Source organism: Melanaphis sacchari, unplaced genomic scaffold (assembly GCF_002803265.2).
Source record: "Melanaphis sacchari strain LSU unplaced genomic scaffold, SCAv2.0 Contig10_pilon_pilon, whole genome shotgun sequence".
In the NCBI taxonomy this organism is placed as follows: Eukaryota; Metazoa; Arthropoda; class Insecta; order Hemiptera; family Aphididae; genus Melanaphis; species Melanaphis sacchari.
The window spans coordinates 3,273,252-3,292,716 of NW_020270420.1; the positions used below are offsets into that span (position 1 = coordinate 3,273,252).

The 19,465-nt window shown below is 28.9% G+C and overlaps 4 protein-coding genes across 4 annotated transcripts in view; 2 read left to right on the forward strand and 2 right to left on the reverse strand.

The window, feature by feature from the left end:
* Positions 1-2,544, reverse strand: LOC112603595. The gene is made up of 7 exons (XM_025352246.1): positions 2,147-2,544; positions 1,410-1,492; positions 988-1,333; positions 797-921; positions 564-732; positions 271-494; positions 1-147 (listed from the first exon to the last, which is right to left on the reverse strand). The coding sequence occupies exons 2-7, from the start codon at positions 1,470-1,472 to the stop codon at positions 1-3; spliced, it is 1,074 nt and encodes a 357-aa protein (XP_025208031.1). The 5' UTR covers positions 1,473-1,492; positions 2,147-2,544.
* Positions 2,545-3,048: 504 nt separating this feature from the next.
* On the forward strand, positions 3,049-4,945 carry LOC112603594. Its single transcript, XM_025352245.1, has 6 exons — positions 3,049-3,408; positions 3,525-3,801; positions 3,884-4,008; positions 4,090-4,214; positions 4,295-4,507; positions 4,653-4,945. The coding sequence occupies exons 1-6, from the start codon at positions 3,049-3,051 to the stop codon at positions 4,762-4,764; spliced, it is 1,212 nt and encodes a 403-aa protein (XP_025208030.1). The 3' UTR covers positions 4,765-4,945.
* Positions 4,946-7,024: 2,079 nt separating this feature from the next.
* Positions 7,025-9,762, reverse strand: LOC112603514 (actin-42A-like). Its single transcript, XM_025352116.1, has 5 exons — positions 9,657-9,762; positions 9,371-9,513; positions 9,025-9,264; positions 7,605-7,979; positions 7,025-7,501 (listed from the first exon to the last, which is right to left on the reverse strand). The coding sequence occupies exons 2-5, from the start codon at positions 9,494-9,496 to the stop codon at positions 7,112-7,114; spliced, it is 1,131 nt and encodes a 376-aa protein (XP_025207901.1). The 5' UTR covers positions 9,497-9,513; positions 9,657-9,762; the 3' UTR covers positions 7,025-7,111.
* Positions 9,763-17,405: 7,643 nt separating this feature from the next.
* LOC112603675 overlaps positions 17,406-19,465 on the forward strand; it is a 25,605-nt gene continuing 23,545 nt past the window's right edge. Inside the window, exon 1 of the mRNA XM_025352363.1 lies at positions 17,406-17,569. Coding sequence (XP_025208148.1) covers positions 17,406-17,569 — 164 coding nt within the window. The remainder of the gene's footprint in view (positions 17,570-19,465) is intronic.

Sequence of the window (19,465 nt, forward strand, 5' to 3'; positions counted from 1 at the left end):
TTATTCCCAAAATAAGCGATTGAATGTACTTTGAGACTGTAAAATTCGCACTTGTTTATAAAATTTCAATGCATGTCCAAGTTTCAAACCCATGTTTGATACGATATCATCACGTTGAAGTAATTGTAGAGAGCGACCATCAATATCCTACAATTAATAAAAAACAAATACTTCTAAGTATAGATTTAACGATTTAACATTATAAATTATGCACAACATAATTAAATGAAACTATTACTTTTATTAATTAATTAATTATTAATATCTTACGCAATTAATTAGTTGATCAATAATTTCTTTGGGTAAATGTTCTGATAAATATTCAAACAATTGATCTTTATTCCATTTCAATACATTTGGGATATCATTATCATGGAAATCATCGTATTGTTCATAGTCTGATGAACTATATGATTTATTACTTCTAGAACAAGTGTCATCTTCATCAGACGATAAAGACATAATACTAGATGTGTGTGATTGTTCAACATTATCTAAACACAAATTTCATTTAATTTACCAATAGTTTATATCTTTAATAAGTTTAAATCGTCTAGTATTACCTTTAATATCAAATACTTCAACTTCTTCTTGGTTTATTTGAGTAGCCAAAGTCATGCAAGGGATACATACATACATATCAGGTTCTACTTTATGTAAAGGTTTAATTTCATATGATTCATAACAAATGCTGTGTAATCCAACATCACAAGAAACACAGTGATACATTACCTATAAATGAAATTGAATAATTAAGTATTTAGTTATTAATAAATATCATTATTACTAAGTTAACCTTCAGGCCTTCGTCTTTGAGACATTTACTGCAGTTTTGTTTTCTGCATTGTTTACAGAGCCAAGGACTTAAATCTAATTTGAACTTCCACACGGGCTCATCCACTATTAGACAGTCTTTATGAGCTATAAAAAATTAATTAAAAATGTTAGTGGTAAAATAAATTTTTTTTATGATATAATTATTTCTACCTTTGATCAAACAAATTGGACAATCAAGTAATTCTTTATTTTCTAAAATTTTTGAACACATATAACACATTTTTGATAATGTTTCCTTAGTTACTTCAGGAGTAGCACTTTTTACTGGAGAATTTACTGGAGATATAGTGTTGATTTCAGTTGACGAACTATCTAATGATTCAGTTATAGAATTAACTCGAAGACTTTTTGCCTTAGTAGTATCTTGTTTTCTTCTTCTATCACTTGTAGTTTTTCTTACAGTAGTGACTTCTATAGATTTATCATTTTTATAAGAATATTTAGCTCTCTTCTTCGGTATATGATTATCAGATGGATCAAATACTACTTTGGCTTTCTATATTAAAAAAAAAAAAAAAAAAACAAAAATTAATTGAAAGTAACGCTGTATAATTTAATATATCAATACTAACCATGTTTCTATGAGGTCTTGCAGGTACAGGTTCATCATGAGAAATTACTTTCTTCTTGGGCATTGTTATTGATGGAAAGACACCTTGAGTAAATACACAAAATAATTATAGTAAATATATAATTTATAGGACAGATACAAAATAGTTATACAATTATACATAAAAATTTAAAAAAATGGAAAAAACCTATATTTTTATAATATTTTAAATCAAACAGTATCCTATTGATTTATCAACTCATTATAATATACAACAGTTTTAATGTGTTAAGTAATGTAAAAAATTATAATTTATTAATCTTTTACAATACATATAATAATATTGAATTTTAAAGGCAGTAAATTAGATTAAATATATTTAATAAGATATATATATCATTTACAATAATTAAAAATTATTATCATTTTTTATCAAGGAACAATAATTTTTTTTGCATAAATACAATAATTATTTGAATAAAAAACTTAAAACTTGTTATTATAAACTAAGTTTAATCACAATAATATAATATTTTCTTATGATATTGTACATAAGACAGTTAATTGGTCATATAACTATTTAATAGTTAACATTTTAGTAGTATTGTTTCTTATATTTCAAGTAATGCATTTACAGTTAGTAACTAATAAAAAATATTGTATTATGTATAGTTATAATTAGTCTCTACATTAATCAGCAAAAAATAATTAAATTTATAAAAGTAAGTTTTAAATACAAATCAATTACGGTTTACTTACTTTAAAGCACAAATGAAATCGTCCTGTTGTTTCAAAAAAAGAAGTGATGGCGTTGAAAAATGTTTTCTATTGATATATAATATATATATATATAATTATTATATATATATGTGTGTGTGTGTGTAAATGTTCTATCACATTTAATATTATAATGCAAACGGCAGTTGTATTCTATTACAACAACACGAAAATGATAAATTTAAATTTTGTTTGAAGTACAAAAAGAAGAAAATTTCGATCAGGATTCACAAATCACACTTCACAATAAATGATATCGGCTATGATTCAAAATAACATGAATTTAGAGGTAATAACTGGTATATTTGGCCCGTTTGGGTACATATCGTCCTATAGTTAAAGAAGACGTGAAATAAGAAATTTCGTTCGTAATAATAAGCGCCACCGACCGTATGGTTTCAACCATACGGACTTGCGGTATCCTCCGGGCGTACGTACGACGAGGGAAAAAGACTGATGTCACATTGGCTAACCTGTCCGCTAGATGTCTGTCTCACTCGTTTGAATTATCACTCACTCTCACACTGTCGTCCTTGCGCGCTGATAACGCGTTTGTTTGTGTTTTGAATATTATTGCGTTACCGTAATTACGGACCGCGTTCGTTGATCAATCTTTTATTGTTATTATTACCTGCTGAAACGCGACTGCTGACGGCCGAAAAACGGACAAACTAAACCGCATTGTGCACGTTGCATGACGTTCTACCGGTTTCTGCGTTTTGTTGTTCAATTCGTTCCTCGTCGAGTTTTCACGACATTTATATTTTGTAAATCAGTTCTCGTCTAAATTATTTGTCCACTAAAAGTGTATGTGCGTGCGATTCTTCTCAAATCACTCTAGTGCGTTGACGGTCGTTCTTAGATACGTAAGTCAATTCTGCTAGATGATAAGCGTGACGGGGAGATGTAACAACAGTAGTAGCGGTCGTGTATCGGCGATGTCCAAAGAGTGCCGGATTGTAAACGGCGGTGGCGGCGTCGTTGCTGGTGGATTCGTGAACCATTGTGAGGAGGTGCTTGATGAACAAAATGAAATGATAATGGCCGCGTCCAAGATCACCGTAGCCGCTGGCAATAATCAAGCGGTGGCCTCCATCAACCACCGCGTTTACCCACCGTCGTCCAATGAGTCGAGTAGATTAAAGGATCTTCAAGGTGCAAATGTAGAGTTAATAGACGAGATTTTAAACTATGCTCAGCAAGCTTATAAACGAGTATTTGAATTGGAAAAAGAATTGGAGCAGGTGAGTGACCATTTAACAGTTGTAGTAATTTAAAAATGTAAAAGTTAATATTATAATTTCATAATTTAATTTAAAGTACATAATTTACATTACCATTATAATTCTTTATTGTATAGTACAAACAGAAGTCTACAGATAGTGATCAAGGTTTTGCTGAAATAAGTGCTAGAGTAGAAAACTTGGATGTTTTGCCATTCACACCAGTTTCTTCAACATGTTCGTCTGGTATAGGAGATTTGAATTCGGCTGAACTACATGATCACCAAGAACAACAAGACATTAAACCTAAAAGACGTAGAATTCGTCAAGCAGCTATAAAACAACCAAACCCAGATCCATTAGAATCCAATCAGACAAAACGTCCTAGAACTAGAAATACACGAGCTAAATCAGGTTGGTTTTTTTTTAAAATTAAATTTAAAATTTTCTCATTAAAGCATAATTTTTATTTATTTACTGTATTTACCGTGTTAAGCTAAAATAGGTAAAATGCAAGAATTGTCTTTAATCACAGCAGACAATGCATATTACACTTGTTTAGGAAATTATGATCCTGTAAAAGATGAACCAGTTTCCGAAAATAGTAATAGTAATTTAGAAGTAAGTATTTAATTGTATATGTGTATTATTTACTTAGTATTTATTATTCACTTTATAACATTAATATATATAATTTTTTAGATACCAAGTTGGAGGGTTAAAACATATTCTAGTTGGTATTCTATGGAAGGTACAGAAAATATGTCTGATGATATATTTGAAAGCCGGCACTTTAGACTTGAACAATGTGAACAAAAACGAAAAAGGTAATGCTTTTAAAGATTGTTTTTTTTCTTGTGTGTATAGTATACTGCGTATTGTTAACAATTTTATATTGTTCTGTCAGATGGGATTTGCAACGAATTAGAGAGCTAAAACGAGTAGAGTATTTGAAAGAAGGTCGTAATAAACACCTTTCACAGAAATCTGATGACAATAATAAGGAAGAATTGACAACTTTATTGCCAAGTCCATCAAACATTAAAGCAATTGAAATCACAGATAAATTACCTGTGTCCGCATTTGGTTGCAATTTACATATTAAAAAGAAACTTGAGATGTTAGTACCTATTTATATTATTTACCCAAAAGCTATTTATTTTCATATTATATTCAGTATTTTGTTTTTGAATTATACTGAACATACAGTTATTTATATGTATAAATTATGAATATTTAACAAAACTATCTTTATTGCTTTCCAGATTTAAATTTTGTCATAGTCAATGGTGTAATGATGGCTCTCAAGCACCAAAAGAATGTAACATGCGTGAACTTCGTTCTTCTGGTTGTAGTCGGTTTTTTGATACCTTGTAGGTTATTATTTTCATGTAATTTTTGTGACAAAATAATAGATCTGGACATTTTCGCTTGAAACTATTTGATTATTTGTTATATAATGTATAAAAAAAATCTTGTATGTATAATTTACTCCCACAGAGATTAACAATTGTTGTGATATTTATCTAGTATTTAGGACATTTTATTTTTTTTTTCTATTATTCTATTATCAATTTTATTTTTATTTAAAATTTTATTTGTATTCAAGTGTTGCAAATAATAAATATAGTACCCTGCTAAAGTCCTATAAAATAGTATTTTCAATTTGTTATAAAATTTAATTAGTTATTTATTAGTCATTAATATATTGTATATATTTAAACTATGATTTTAACATGAGTATGTCTTCATTTCACTTTAATATTCATGTTTCTTAAAGCATTTCCTGTATACAATAAATATTGTTTTTATACTAGCATACTAGAAATCTCTTGACATAATCGCTGTATTTTATTTCACTGGAGTTGATAATTTTCTATTAAGAGCTTTTTTGGATATAATAGATATGTTTAATATCTAAAAAACTGCTATTATCATGCCAATGGTACAGCATACTTTGAAATAAACAAATCTATTGAATTTTAAGCATAAAATTATTCACTTATTCATAAAATTTATTTCAAATCTATCACTCACCACCACTAATATGATATCTGATGGGATTCAATAATAATTATTTTTACTTAAAGAAATGTCATAGTTAATTAGCTATTTTTAAACATTTATAGTGCACTTATTTGTTTATAAGACTATTAATTAAATCCTAGTTCACATAAACACAGTGTCAATTTAAATTTTCTTAATATGTAGGCAATTGACTTTGAAGTCTAGAGTCTATTAATGATCAGGGATATTGATAAAATAACCTTACTCTTGATGTAATTGGTTATAAAACTTTTTTTGTATAATAGTCAAAAATAGAACTTATTTTTTATGGAGAAATATTAATTTGATATAAGTTTTTATGAATTTTATTGATGGTAGAAAAAGCCATGAGAGTCATGTAGAGTGTATAGTTTAACATCAAGACTTTTTATTAAGACTTAGTACCAAATGTATAAGTTTTTTGCAAATTAATATTTTTATAATTTATATTTTATGGACAAATTAAGCTTGCTATTGAATATTATTTATACAAATCCTTATAAGCAATTAAAACAATAATCATAATTTTAAATTTATAAAAAACCATTAAAGTTGAAAAATAAATTGACACATGTTGCTTAAGTAGAATCAAGAAAACATTTTTTTTTAGTATGATTTTCTATCTTATTTTTTTTTTCAGTGAACAATAATTTACAGTAGTATCAATGCAGTTAAAATTGTTTTTTGACAAACCATAACTAATGATATAATATTGCTTGAAGTTATTAGGTAAAAGGCAAAGTATTCATCCATAATTATTGAATTTTGTTAAATTTTGAAGTCTGGTTGCAAAAATTACATCATCCAAAATATGTAACCTATTTTAATATGAATCTACTATCTTTATAAAGTTTACTATTATTACTTAAAATTGTTTATTTGGTAAAATTATTTATTATTGAACTTTAAATTTACAATATTTGTAAACATTTTTGATATTTTGATTTTTATATAATTAATAAATTAAATTTCAAGTTTTTTTTGTTACCTTTGTTTTAAATTTGAAATTAATTTACTATACTTCCTCAATATTTATTATTTAGCATAATAAAAGGATTAAATATTCTGTAAGGTATATGAAATATTTAAATTTTAAAATGTTTTTCAAGTTTTTAATAATAATATTTATCTAGTGTTAATAAATGTATGCAATATTGTTCTTGTTAGGGCAAAAATATGCATTAAAATGATACTTTCTGAGTAAAGTAAAGAATACAAGTCTGTATTTGTCTTAAAAATTTTGATGTGCATCTTTATTTGATGAAGAAAATGGAGTATTTTATTTAAATAGTTCAACACTGTGATCATTTCTAGTTTGTTGAATATTTAAAATAGGTGTCTTTTACATTCCTTGTAAGGTAACACGCTCACAAATTGATTATTGTTGTGATAATTAGGTACTGATATTTATTTAGGTACCAATATACTATATATTATATTGGCATATATTTACTATACATTATTATGTTAGGTATAATTATATAGTCCTATACAAACGTGTATGTATATATTTAAATCTGTTTATACTTCCAAATAACTTAATAAATTAAATATATAAATAGTTATACGTGTACATCAATATAATATATGTACATTAATTGTACAATGTATGTATATTATATATTGTATATTATGTGAGTGTGAGTGTGTATATCTGCTAAAACCGTGATCCTGCACTTTAGAAACATTTTCTGTGCACAATGGACGGGCCGCTCTCGTCGTATTCGGTCTTCGAAATCCACATCTGTTGAAAAGTAGACAGGGACGCCAAGATAGAACCACCGATCCATACGGAGTATTTGCGTTCGGGCGGTGCGATCGTTTTGATTTTCATCGTGGAAGGGGCAAGTGATGTGATTTCCTTCTGCATCCTGTCTGCGATGCCTGGGTACATGGTAGTACCGCCGGACAGAACTGTATTGGCGTACAGGTCTTTCCTGATGTCCACGTCGCATTTCATGATCGAGTTGTACGTGGTTTCGTGAATGCCGGCCGATTCCATTCCCAAGAATGACGGTTGGAACAACGATTCCGGACACCGGAAACGTTCGTTACCGATGGTGATCACCTGTAGAGTGAGGACTGGTTATAAAATAATATTTTTTATCAAGTACCTAAGTATCGATGACTTCCGAGTCGGGATTGAAGCACTCATCGATCATTACACTCACTTGTCCGTCTGGGAGTTCATAAGATTTCTCCAGAGCGCTGGATGACGCAGCCGTCTGCATTTCTTGTTCGAAATCGAGCGCCACGTAACATAACTTCTCCTTAATGTCGCGAACAATTTCTCGTTCAGCGGTAGTCGTGAAGCTATAACCCCTTTCAGTGAGGATCTTCATTAGGTAGTCCGTGAGATCACGGCCGGCTAAGTCCAAACGGAGTATGGCGTGTGGTAAGGCGTAACCTTCGTAGATTGGCACAGTGTGGGACACACCATCACCAGAGTCCAAAACTATACCAGTCGTCCGACCAGAAGCGTACAAGGATAGTACGGCTTGGATGGCCACATACATTGCTGGGGTGTTGAACGTTTCGAACATGATCTGAAAACAAATATGTGCATATGTTACTCGTGTTAATTTTAGGGTAAATAAACGGTACGATATATAACTGCTGCAGTGATCTTAATCGCAACTATTTAAAAAAAAAAAAAGTTTAATTCATAATTTTTGCAAGATCTGGTCCTATCCTAAGTAGCGACTATGTCTCCGAGTAACGTATCCAATAAATGTACGTAGATACAGGACGATTTTACACCCCTTCTCTAATCATTTATTTCGTTTTTGTTTGGTTTAATCACGGGTGTCTGGACGTCTAGATTATTGATTTGTTATGTTCTATACTTGTCTAATACATTATGTGTAACGTACAAAAAACTTAATAACCATAAGACTGGCATTATAGAAGCTTATAATACAATTATCTAGATCAATTATTATAATTGATATATTTATTATTTAAATAATATACGATATTAATATGTGATCAAAGTAAATTTTGGATTTAAGGTCGCCCTGAATTAGTTAGATATAGGTACTTTAATAAGTTATCAGGCCAATCAGGGGTAGATTTAAGGGGGGCCTAGACCAAGGGACCCTCACAAATAAATACCTTAACTCTTAAGCAATAAGTGTAGTCGTGTTTTTTTTTTAATTTCCCTAATTATTTGCTAAAAATATATTTTATTTTTCTATGTTTCAAAGTTTCACACAAGTTTTAATTGAGTAAACGAATCATTAGATTGAGATTGATGATTTTTTACCATAAAATTACACATTAGTATCGGATGTTGCCTTGTAATCGTAATAGTTATTTTTATTTCAAAACTAATATTATTATGTGCGCAGTGTAATAATTAGTCAACATCAGAAGGCAACTAAAAAATTCTTCAGTTGTGATGGCGCAGATGTCCCAAAAAGCCGACCCTGTACGTAATAAACTTATTCTGCAGATTTTTTGACAAAAATTTGAATCGATCAACCAGTAAATCGCGAGTATAAGTAAGCATATAGGCAACTATAGACAAGAACGTATCGGAAAATTTCTCAGGGGGGCTAAGTCCAGACGCTTTACATCATCGCTCGTTACCTGTGTCATTTTCTCTCGGTTGGCCTTTGGATTGAGCGGCGCTTCGGTCAGTAACACTGGGTGCTCTTCGGGGGCTACACGGAGCTCGTTGTAGAACGTGTGGTGCCATACCTTTTCCATATCGTCCCAGTTAGTGACGATACCGTGTTCGATGGGATACTTGACTGTGAGCACGCCCCTTTTGGACTGTGCTTCGTCACCGACGTAGCTGTCCTTTTGTCCCATGCCCACCATGATGCCCTGCAGACGTGCGCCACGTGAATAATGTATAGTACATCGAAATATGTCGCGAGAAATATTCCATCTCAATCATAATCGTAAATATAAAATATTTTCTGTCATTTACTTGGTACCGCGGACGTCCGACAATCGACGGGAACACCGCTCTAGGCGCATCGTCACCAGCGAATCCGGCTTTACACATACCGGAACCGTTGTCCACAACCAGAGCTGCCACGTCTTCGTCGCACATGATTTCGGTTTTATTTTCTAGAAATAAAAATAACAAAAATCAGACTTGTTGTCGATTACGACGACGTCGGCCAGAAAACGAAAAATCTATGAAAAATAATCCGCCGTCTTGCCGAAAAAAAAAAAAAAAAAAAAAATAATATTTTCGAATAAATTTCTACCTTCCGAACTGTGATAAATAAATAAATAAATAAACGTGCAAACGAAACGGCGTTTGCGCGATGCGATCGGAGAATGGCGAATGTGTGTAGACTGCGATGGCGGGCTCGAGTCAGTTTATATAGGTACGTCGTACGGCCGCCCCAAGACCGTTCGGCGGTCGAAAGTGAAAATCTGTCGCGTGGTAGGGTTCGCGTTGTACGGCAACGGGCCCGACGACGGTAAAGGTCGTCTGTCCGTCATCGTCGGCAACGCGAACACAATACGCGCGAGTTTATGACCATATCTGACGCGGTCAATCACGCTGCAGTTAATATAATTCCTTTTTCAGAGGCTGTCGGTCGGACGAGCGTACGATAACATGTATACCTATATTTACTACTTATAAATATATAGGTTCCTATATAGTCATACTGCACTAACGCACCAATAATATATTTACTGTAAATAACCGCGTTCGTCTCTATTAGTCCCCCTCCCTTCCTCCCGTAGCACGTTAATAATTTGTTTGGTTTTCGCGGGATCATATAAGGTTTGGTCGTGTGATCGTTGCAATTTGTAACCACGATGTTATAGTGCGCATGATACTCTTCAAAAATGGAAGTATTTTTCCGCAAAAATGCATTTCTATTTTTTTTTTTTTGCGGTTTTTACATGAAACCTATATTCTACAAACGAGGATCATTTATTTAATTTTTTAATCGCAGTCATCTCAAACGGTTAGACTGCGAAAATCCGATTTTATAATTATCTATAGCTACGTACCTATTCATACGCATTAAATATACAGAGTGGATCACCAAGCGTGCTTATACCCCTCATTTTTCCAATTCTGATTTTTGAAATTTTTAATTTTAATACATTTTAAGATGTGTTCTGCGTTAACTGTGGCGATGGAACCTTTTGTTTTCAAATGAAAACCAACCTGTTTTATTGCATATATTGAATATTCTAATTCAAAATCTAAAATTCAAACAATTTGGTACATATATAATTTCTGAGTTATTTAAACTAGTATGAAGGAATTATGATAATAATGCACGACATCAGGTTTTGATGATTTGATCATTACGGAAAACATTTTTTTGATAAAATAGTGTTTAAGTTTATAATAAACTTGAATTTTCAAAAAATCAAGATTTGAATACATGCATTATTAAGGGATAAAAAGGGGGTGAACATGTTTGACGAATAATAATATGTATTATCTTGTATTATACAAAATACAAATCTTCAATTGACATATAATACTATAACCGCGCCTGTTATACTTACCTATGTACACATAAGGTAGGTTTACGTATATAATCTATATTCGACCATACATGAGTAATTGACGATGCAATGCGTGTAACTCATAATATAATATTACATGTTATAAATTTATAATATTTTTTTAATGTCTAGGTATACATTATTATTTATTATTATGCAATTAAAAATAATTATAACTTTACATTTTTCAATCCAATAACTGTAAACCTTTTTTTAGGACCTATATTGTATATAAATAATAATTAATAGGTAAAACCTTTTGTAGGTTTATTTTATGGATTAATTCCGATTCCTACACAAAATATTAATACTACTTATAAAGTTATAACTTGTTGACTAGGTGCTCAATTAAAATTCAATTTTTATACAGGTTATACGTATTGAAATTGTTACCTACATTTTTATTTTATTTAAAAATAAATAAATTATACTTGGGTAGTTGGGTATTTATAATTTTATTTGTATAAAAATATATTACATTCTGTTTAAAATTATCAATAAAAACACTGATTGATTTATTAATAATTATACCACGTGGTATAGTGAACAAGAAAAACATAAAAAATATTTTTTGCATAATAATATTAATATATATAAATATGCTTATATGTTTAGAATTTTAAAGTGTGTTTTTATATATATTGGGTTTTTTTTTTTCTTACGCATTATAAGTTTTTAGCTTAAGATATTATAATATTTAACAATAAAAATTTTTTTAAATTTTTATGAAATCACGTGATTCACCATGTGTATGTCACAAGCTGTTTAGACATATATACCTATCAACAATCCTAAACAAATATTCAATTGATAGAACTTAAAATGGTATTGTGAATCGTTCATTAATGTCTTAAAATGTGATTTCCAGTTACCAGTATGTATTTACTTTAATAGGCATGTCGCATGTATGTTGTACGCAATAAAGAATATATCGCGTATATAGTTGTGCCTTGGACGTACAAAAATTAAATTAAACAATTTTTTTTAGAAATGGAGTAATAGTTGTTAATTTAATTAGAAATAAAAAGTATTAACTTTAAAAGATTCTGGTTTTAAATTAAATTTGGATATTTTCGCATCGCACGTTAATTTAATTTAGAATATTATAATGATGTTTTGTAAAAATGTTACAATATACCTAATAGTGAGTGGGAAATTGAGATTGTAGGTAAATCAGATAACGAAGGTACTTAATAACTAATATAGATTTCTATTTTTTTTTTTTTTTTTTTGATAGACGTCATTTGAAATTTTCCATGTATATAGCCTATATATAGGTAGTTAAATAAGTAGATACAATATTGTAACTAATTAACAAAGTTATTATAAATGAGAGTTGTTTGTATAATTGAAATGACAAAATATGTATATAAGTGTATAATATTACAAGCTCAGATATCTTTTTATTATTAACATTGATGATTATATTATTATAAAAGCTTAAATTTTTTATTAAATATTTAAATAAACTAACTAACTATTTACTAACTTAACTTATTTATTTTTTTAAGCTCATAAAATATAAAAAACTAAAAAAATTTTAAAGTTAGTTATTGATTTCCAGTATTAAATTTAATTTTATTACAAAACGTTTTTTATTTCAAGAAAACAAATTAGGGGGGCTATATGCCTATATTAAAGATCCTTATGTTATCACCTAAGTATATTCTATTGACATTTATAATATATATTACACACACGTATATATATATAGCCACAAATAAAGGTATAAATAGAAAATTACATTAAGTATTGGTACTTTATATTATAGTTTAAGTTAACATTTTGAAAACTGGGAATAATAAAAATTAAGTTATTATAATTAAATATTAATTAAGTATTAACTAAATTAATATTACTAAATTGAATGAAATGTTTCGTGTATAATTGAGATAGCTAAGGCCTTAGGGCAAGCTTAACCCTCTCCTCAAGGGAGGCTTTATGCCTAAGTATGCCCCCCACCACGATTTTACTCCATGGTCAAATACAAGTCTGTCTAATCTTTATACTTTAAACTATAAAGGTATAATAGCCAATAGGCCATTATCCTGCAGATATTGTAAACAGAAAAATATTTTAACGACGACCGCGTTTTTTACTATAGAGGAAATAATGCATATAATACATATAGTCACTATATATGGTTTCCCTTTCTACGTCCGAATAATAACAATAATACGTGTGTACGCCGTCATAATGTCCACTGTACATATATATATATATTATGTATATTGTATATACAGAGTGATTATTTTAAAGGTGATAACTCATTTTCTCGAAATGTTTTAGCAGTTTAATAAATATTTGTTAGATAGTTAAAAATTATTAGAAAATCATACTTTTGAATAAAAAAATTTACTTTATTTTATTTTTATCGTTATTATCGTTGTTAACCGTGATCTCATTAAAATAATTAAAAAAAGTGACATTTTTTTTCAAAGGTGTTGTTTTATAATTATTGTTAAAAAAAAATCCTAAAATGATTAAATGAGAATATATATTTAAAATAAACATTCTATACATACTATGTACATACAAAATGTATTAATGACATCGACGGCGAATCTCGACAAATATGGAAGTGTATCGGTACGCCCATAAATGGACCTGTTGTCGCGCTCGTGTGAAACTTGTTCGCGGTCCGCAGTGGTAATCATATAATATAAATAAGTGCAGCGTACATTATTGTATTTTAAAGTTTATTATACGTTGACGTGCGTATATAGGTAATATGACGTTATTTCGTTGCTATGTATAAAACAAAGAATAATATAAAATAATGCATATTATATTAATAAAATACTTTAATACTATCAATAATGGTAAATATACATATTTGTAGGTGTAGCATACTCTGTATCACACTGTCGCTACAAATAAAATTGGAATATCCACTCGTTACTTTCACGATGTGTATCATCGTTATTCGTAATAAAGCACCTACTACTTTTTGCATATTACCCGTATATAAATAGTATACATAATCACATAGGTTATTAGCACTATTCGGTTTTAGGTACCTCTAACTTGTGACATGTTTATTTAAATAAACATGTCACAAATAAACATGTTTATTTAATATTATACATACCTACATCGATTTTCTAAGCGCAAATAGCTCGATATTTTTAGAAATATTCATCATTTCCATGCACATAACACTTCGATAAACTATGTATTTTAAATTTTTAGTGAGTTGTAATATTAATGTATCGAATTCTGAAATCCATCATATAACATTCATCATATCTGCTAAACTACTGCAGTCAATTATCGATTTTTGGATTAATACGATCAATGTAAAGGGTTTGGTTTTTTAGTTCTCGAACAAAATAATTTTTTAAACAGTCACACAGACACTCGATTCAATCAGGGAAGTTGGTCACGAGGTCACAAGGGTAACTTTAACACAGATTGGTATTATGTTCAAGTTTACTTCCGCTGTAGTAGGCTAACCGTTAATCATTTGCCCAATATTGATTAATTTATATGCTGAAATTTTTGTAAATGATATTTAAAATTTTTATTTTTATTGGAACTACAGTTTTCATAACTGTGACAGATATGATAATCATAAGTATGTGTAAAGTTGGCCCAAATCGCTTTAAATAAAGTGTTAATTGTTTCTCTTAATTTTTAAATAATTGTAAGTTCATACATACTTATTTTTTGATTTTGTTAACTAACAGCTCTAAAGTTATTACTTCACATAATTTGGGAGCCTCCCCCTATCACAACCGTTTTGCTCAGAATAAATCGTTAATTGATTCAAATAAATGATGAATAATGATATCGATATCAAACACATTTTCCAATATGTATCTAATAAAGTATTTACATTGTTATTCGATGTAAATATAAGGTGGCGACATTAGGATTTATATTAGCACAGCGGTTCTCAAACTGTGCTCCGCGGAGCCCTAGGGCTCCGCGAGAGTAGTCTAAGGGCTCCGTGGCTCCCTGAGAATTTTTGTATTAATTAAATTTAAATTATTAAATTATTATTATATTTCTTAGTTAAATTTTTATTTTTATAATCAATATTATTTAGACCGTACCAATATGAATTATTTTAAACGTTTAAAACTTTAAAATATTTATAAATCCACATATGTCATATTTTGTGTCATTGTCAAAATGAGATTAGATAAAAGTATGGGTTTTTCATTCATTTGACATGTTGTAAGATAATGATTTAGTTTACTTATCTACAAGAGTACAATCTACATTCTACGAAGTTCTAATAATTTCTTGATTCTTCAGTCATTACTCGTTATTCATCGGCCGCTAACGCAAATATTGTTATTTCGGTGTTTATTCGTATTACGTGTTTCTTATTTTACCATCAATTGTTTTTATTGTTAACAATTTTTTTTGTGAATAAAAATACAAATGGATCGTATATATTCGTATTTTATAGAAAATAAAAATATAAAGCAAATCATTTACAATTGTTAATTGTAATTACATAATTTATTTATGAATTTTTGTTGCCTCATATAGACATTTCTGATCTTTGGGGCTCCGTAATTTTTTTTAGGAATATATGGGCTCCGCGAACAAAAAAGTTTGAGAACCGCTGTATTAGCAAATACATTTGATGATTAAATTAGATATTACCTACTATAAATAAACAATAAATATAAGTAGGTACCTATAGGTAATATTATTATTTAAATTATTTAATACATCATATTATATGGAACAATATATTATTGTATTATTCTATTTAAAGATTAACCTTTATAATAATAAAATTAGGATCTGCTTTATAACCGTAAATATATGAATAAATAAATCAAGAGTAATTAATTAAATTAATTGTTTATAAACATTACACTGCATGAATTTTTTTTTTAAATCATACAAATATATTAACTCAAGGTCCAAGGATTAATAAAAGTATGTAGTACCAGCTAAATGTGTAAACGTTCAATGACAAGATCTTCTTGATAGTGTCGAATGTGTCCGTTAAATCCTTTTACGGATATAATCATATTAAGTAGAAGTAAATGCTGTGTATTGTGTACACACTTCATTTCCTGTTTCAATAGGTAAATATTAATACAATTATATTTTATTATGAATAAGTACACCGTATACCTTATAATATATTTTACATAGGTAATAGACGTGTATTTTAAAACCTCGTATAATTTTTCCTTTCTACTGTGATACTGTATTAAACAAGGGTATTAATGGTATTATAATCCTATACTTAATATTATACGTCACATTTTGCATTAGCTCACTTATTACTTAATAAGATGTATCATAATATGTATTATATCGTTTTTTTTTTATCGCGATCGTATTAGATGTGTAACTAAAGATCAGCCAATGAGGAGATAATCGACTTTTTGAGCCTAATTGATATTAAGGACTACTTCCTTCCCACTCACATCCTGTATTAACAAAGATATAACATTTTTATTTTTTATAGTAATACTAATTATTATGTTGTTTACAACTTAGGGCTAATTAGAAAATTTTACTTATTATTTATAATAACAGATAAAAATGCAGTTATAAATACATTAAATAAAATATTCGTCATTGCTAATTAAAGTAAAATAAAATTAATAGTAAATAAATATACCGAAAAATTGGTTTCCTTAAAACTTGTTAATCGTGTTAATACCTACTAGTATTAAATACAATATTAAAAAAAAAAACATTTAATATATTTTCAGTTGTTACCCGATTAGTAATAGCATAGCCAATATGAATAGAAAAATAATAATTTAAACAATTGCTAAAATATTCCAATCCTAACTCAATTAAAAAATCTTACTACATTTAATTTCATTCAAATTTTATCCATCATTAAAACCCACTAATTAATCGATTTTATCGACAACTTAACCCTCGCTCTGTTAGTCATATAAAATGGGCCTAGCCTAGGACCTATTAATTTAATCTAGCGGATTACTGATTAATTTCCCGAGTTCAAAATATACAACAAATATTTTCTAACATAGCATAACTCTAGTATTTTTTAAGTTAATAAGTGTTTACTGTTAAAGTAATCACCCAATATTGTGTTAGAAATACACACATTTATATTATGATTTAAAAAGTTATTATGTAATCTTTTGAGTGTGTTTTAGCCACGTCTGTAACAAAGTATATGAAGAGGTCGTGATTAAGTGTGTAATTGGAAACGTAATATGGTGCTTTAATGATTTGTTTTAGAGTTTTGGATTGATAAGTTTGTTTTCTATTGATGTTAGTAGGTTTTGCTGATCCCAAGAGCTGCATACCATAGATCCATATTAGTTTAAATAGCATTTTGTATATAAGGAGCTTGTTGTTTAGATAAATATGTTTAGAGGTCAGTAGGTATCGTAGCTAACGGCTTACAATCATTGAGGGTTAAACGTTTGGAGCATATATGAGGAACCCATGTGAGTCGGCGGTCTAGGGTTAGTCCAAGATTATTGACGTTTTGAAAGTAGGGTAGAGGTTGATTATTGATGAATAGTTGTGGACAGTCTTTGGGATGTAGTGTGAAGGTAGAAAGGAACGATTTCGTTTGGTTTAATTTCAGGCCTCATTCTATGTACCATGAGGCTAATAGGTTAAGATGGGTTTGCATAAAAGAGGCAGCTAATCTGTCTGGATCAGAAGTGGCATGCAAGTAGTGATTTGTCATCTACAAAGTCAGCTACAATTGTATTTTGAGTTAACTGCACCTTGCGGGACACCAGCTTCTATTTTAGAAATATTTTAAAAAGTTTTTCCTGAGCGCATAGAGAAGTGGCGATCACTAAGATATAATTTAATAAGTAGGTAAAAGTATGAGAGAGGGAAAAGGAAATTACTTTAATTTTGTGGAGGCGCCCTTGGTGCCAAACTCGATCAAATGCCTTATAAATAACTTTAAGCGTAAAATGTAAAATGATGAAAACGTATTTATGCATAATATGATGTAACATCATTTTTTTTTTAAATCAAGTCTTAACTGTATTGATGTTAATTTTTTAAGATTAATTGTCTGTTTGCATAAAATTTTATTGATGTCCTGTAATAATTATGTTTAAATTATTTGTATTTGAATAAACTTTACTGCATATTTTAATCAATGAATGATGTAAATAAAAGTTATCCAACAATATATCTTTATGTAGATGATAATTATCAATATATTATATTATGTAAATCAATATTTGTTTGTTTCGTACTATTTTCTATGGGTATTACATAATTAATGACACCAATATTGAAAATTGTTATTAGGTTAATATGTATTAATTTTTTTAACAAACTCCGATATAATCTTTAGAAGGAATTTGTCCGGAATCAAGATTTAATAATAAAATGATTTTTAAGTTGTCTCTATATAATCTCTAATTTACCTGGTATTTCAGATGATACGGCCTTAGTGTTATATGACAGTACCTATATATAAATGTCAGTGTTACAAAGCAGGTGTACCTAAATTGCCTATTCAACATGTCGTGTGATCATTAAATGTATATAAAAAAATATAATTTATAAGTTCTATAGTACTGGTTTATTGTAGACAGCCCTTAATTTAATTTTATGTATGTAGATTAGTAGATTCTAATATAAGCTATAACAATTTTAGCAAATAAAATAAAATTAAGATACATCAATCTTGTGAAGCAATATATGCTGGATGAAATAAAATATTGCACTATATAAAACCGCCAGGCGCACAGGCAGGAGCCCCGTTATCGTCAAGAAATTCGAAGGACATATTGGTACGAAGACTGAATACAAGAAAATCAGTTATTAAACGGAAAAAGTGTTGCTATTTTAAAAAATCTTTTTCTGTTTAATAAAAAGTATTTCCGAACGATAAAATTGTATAATTTGTTTGAGCAACCACACAATTCTACCGTACTCCTTGAAATTAATCTATAAGTTATAACCAGTTAATTTATGGTCATTGAAGATTGAAAGTCTATAAACAGTATAAACAAAAAGGTAGCGATATCGACTTTTAATTACAGTTAGGTAATCGATTAATTCATAGTCTTTTAGTGACTCAAATGTCAATTATAAGGTATATATAACAGAAAGGTGCGAAGAGTATGACAATAACAGCCAACGAAGTTCAAATTTATTTTTATTTTTGTGCACCTATAATAGGTATTATTTATTCAGGTTTATTTTTACCAGTTTAAGTAAAAGATTTATTTTTTAAAGTATTTGAGTGTTAAATTAACCTAGGGTCAGGATGCAAAACTTTTTGAGTAACTATGCAATGCATATACTGAGCAAATAACTACATATATGCGTTCTATTAAAAACAAGATGCAGCGTTTCTTACGTGAAAGCACAGTTATGATAACAATAAGTAAATACACAAACATGAGTAAGGTGAATACAACTACATTAAATATTTAGTGGAACTTCAAAAAAAGGGATATAATACATATATAAGTAGAAATAATAAATACTGATAACATCGAAACTTAATATACATCACTAGATGTGATGCCAGAAAACTAAAAGCAAAAAAAAGCAGGAAAATTATGCAATTTTAAGATAGATTGTTTAAAACGTC

Bases quoted from the DNA above. Each gene is read 5' to 3' on its own strand.
- LOC112603595 (XM_025352246.1), bottom strand. From the start codon at position 1,472: ATGCCCAAGAAGAAAGTAATTTCTCATGATGAACCTGTACCTGCAAGA. The intron at 922-987 runs GTAGAAATAATT...AATTTTTTATAG, and splicing joins TCCAATTTGTTTGATCAAAG to CTCATAAAGACTGTCTAATA. The intron at 148-270 runs GTAAGATATTAA...TATTAATTGTAG, and splicing joins TTGATCAACTAATTAATTGC to GATATTGATGGTCGCTCTCT.
- LOC112603594 (XM_025352245.1), top strand. From the start codon at position 3,049: ATGATAAGCGTGACGGGGAGATGTAACAACAGTAGTAGCGGTCGTGTA. The intron at 3,409-3,524 runs GTGAGTGACCAT...TTTATTGTATAG, and splicing joins TGGAAAAAGAATTGGAGCAG to TACAAACAGAAGTCTACAGA. The intron at 4,508-4,652 runs GTTAGTACCTAT...ATTGCTTTCCAG, and splicing joins ATTAAAAAGAAACTTGAGAT to ATTTAAATTTTGTCATAGTC.
- LOC112603514 (XM_025352116.1), bottom strand. From the start codon at position 9,496: ATGTGCGACGAAGACGTGGCAGCTCTGGTTGTGGACAACGGTTCCGGT. The intron at 7,980-9,024 runs GTAACGAGCGAT...ATTTGTTTTCAG, and splicing joins ACCGAGAGAAAATGACACAG to ATCATGTTCGAAACGTTCAA. The intron at 7,502-7,604 runs GTGAGTGTAATG...CTCACTCTACAG, and splicing joins ATGAACTCCCAGACGGACAA to GTGATCACCATCGGTAACGA.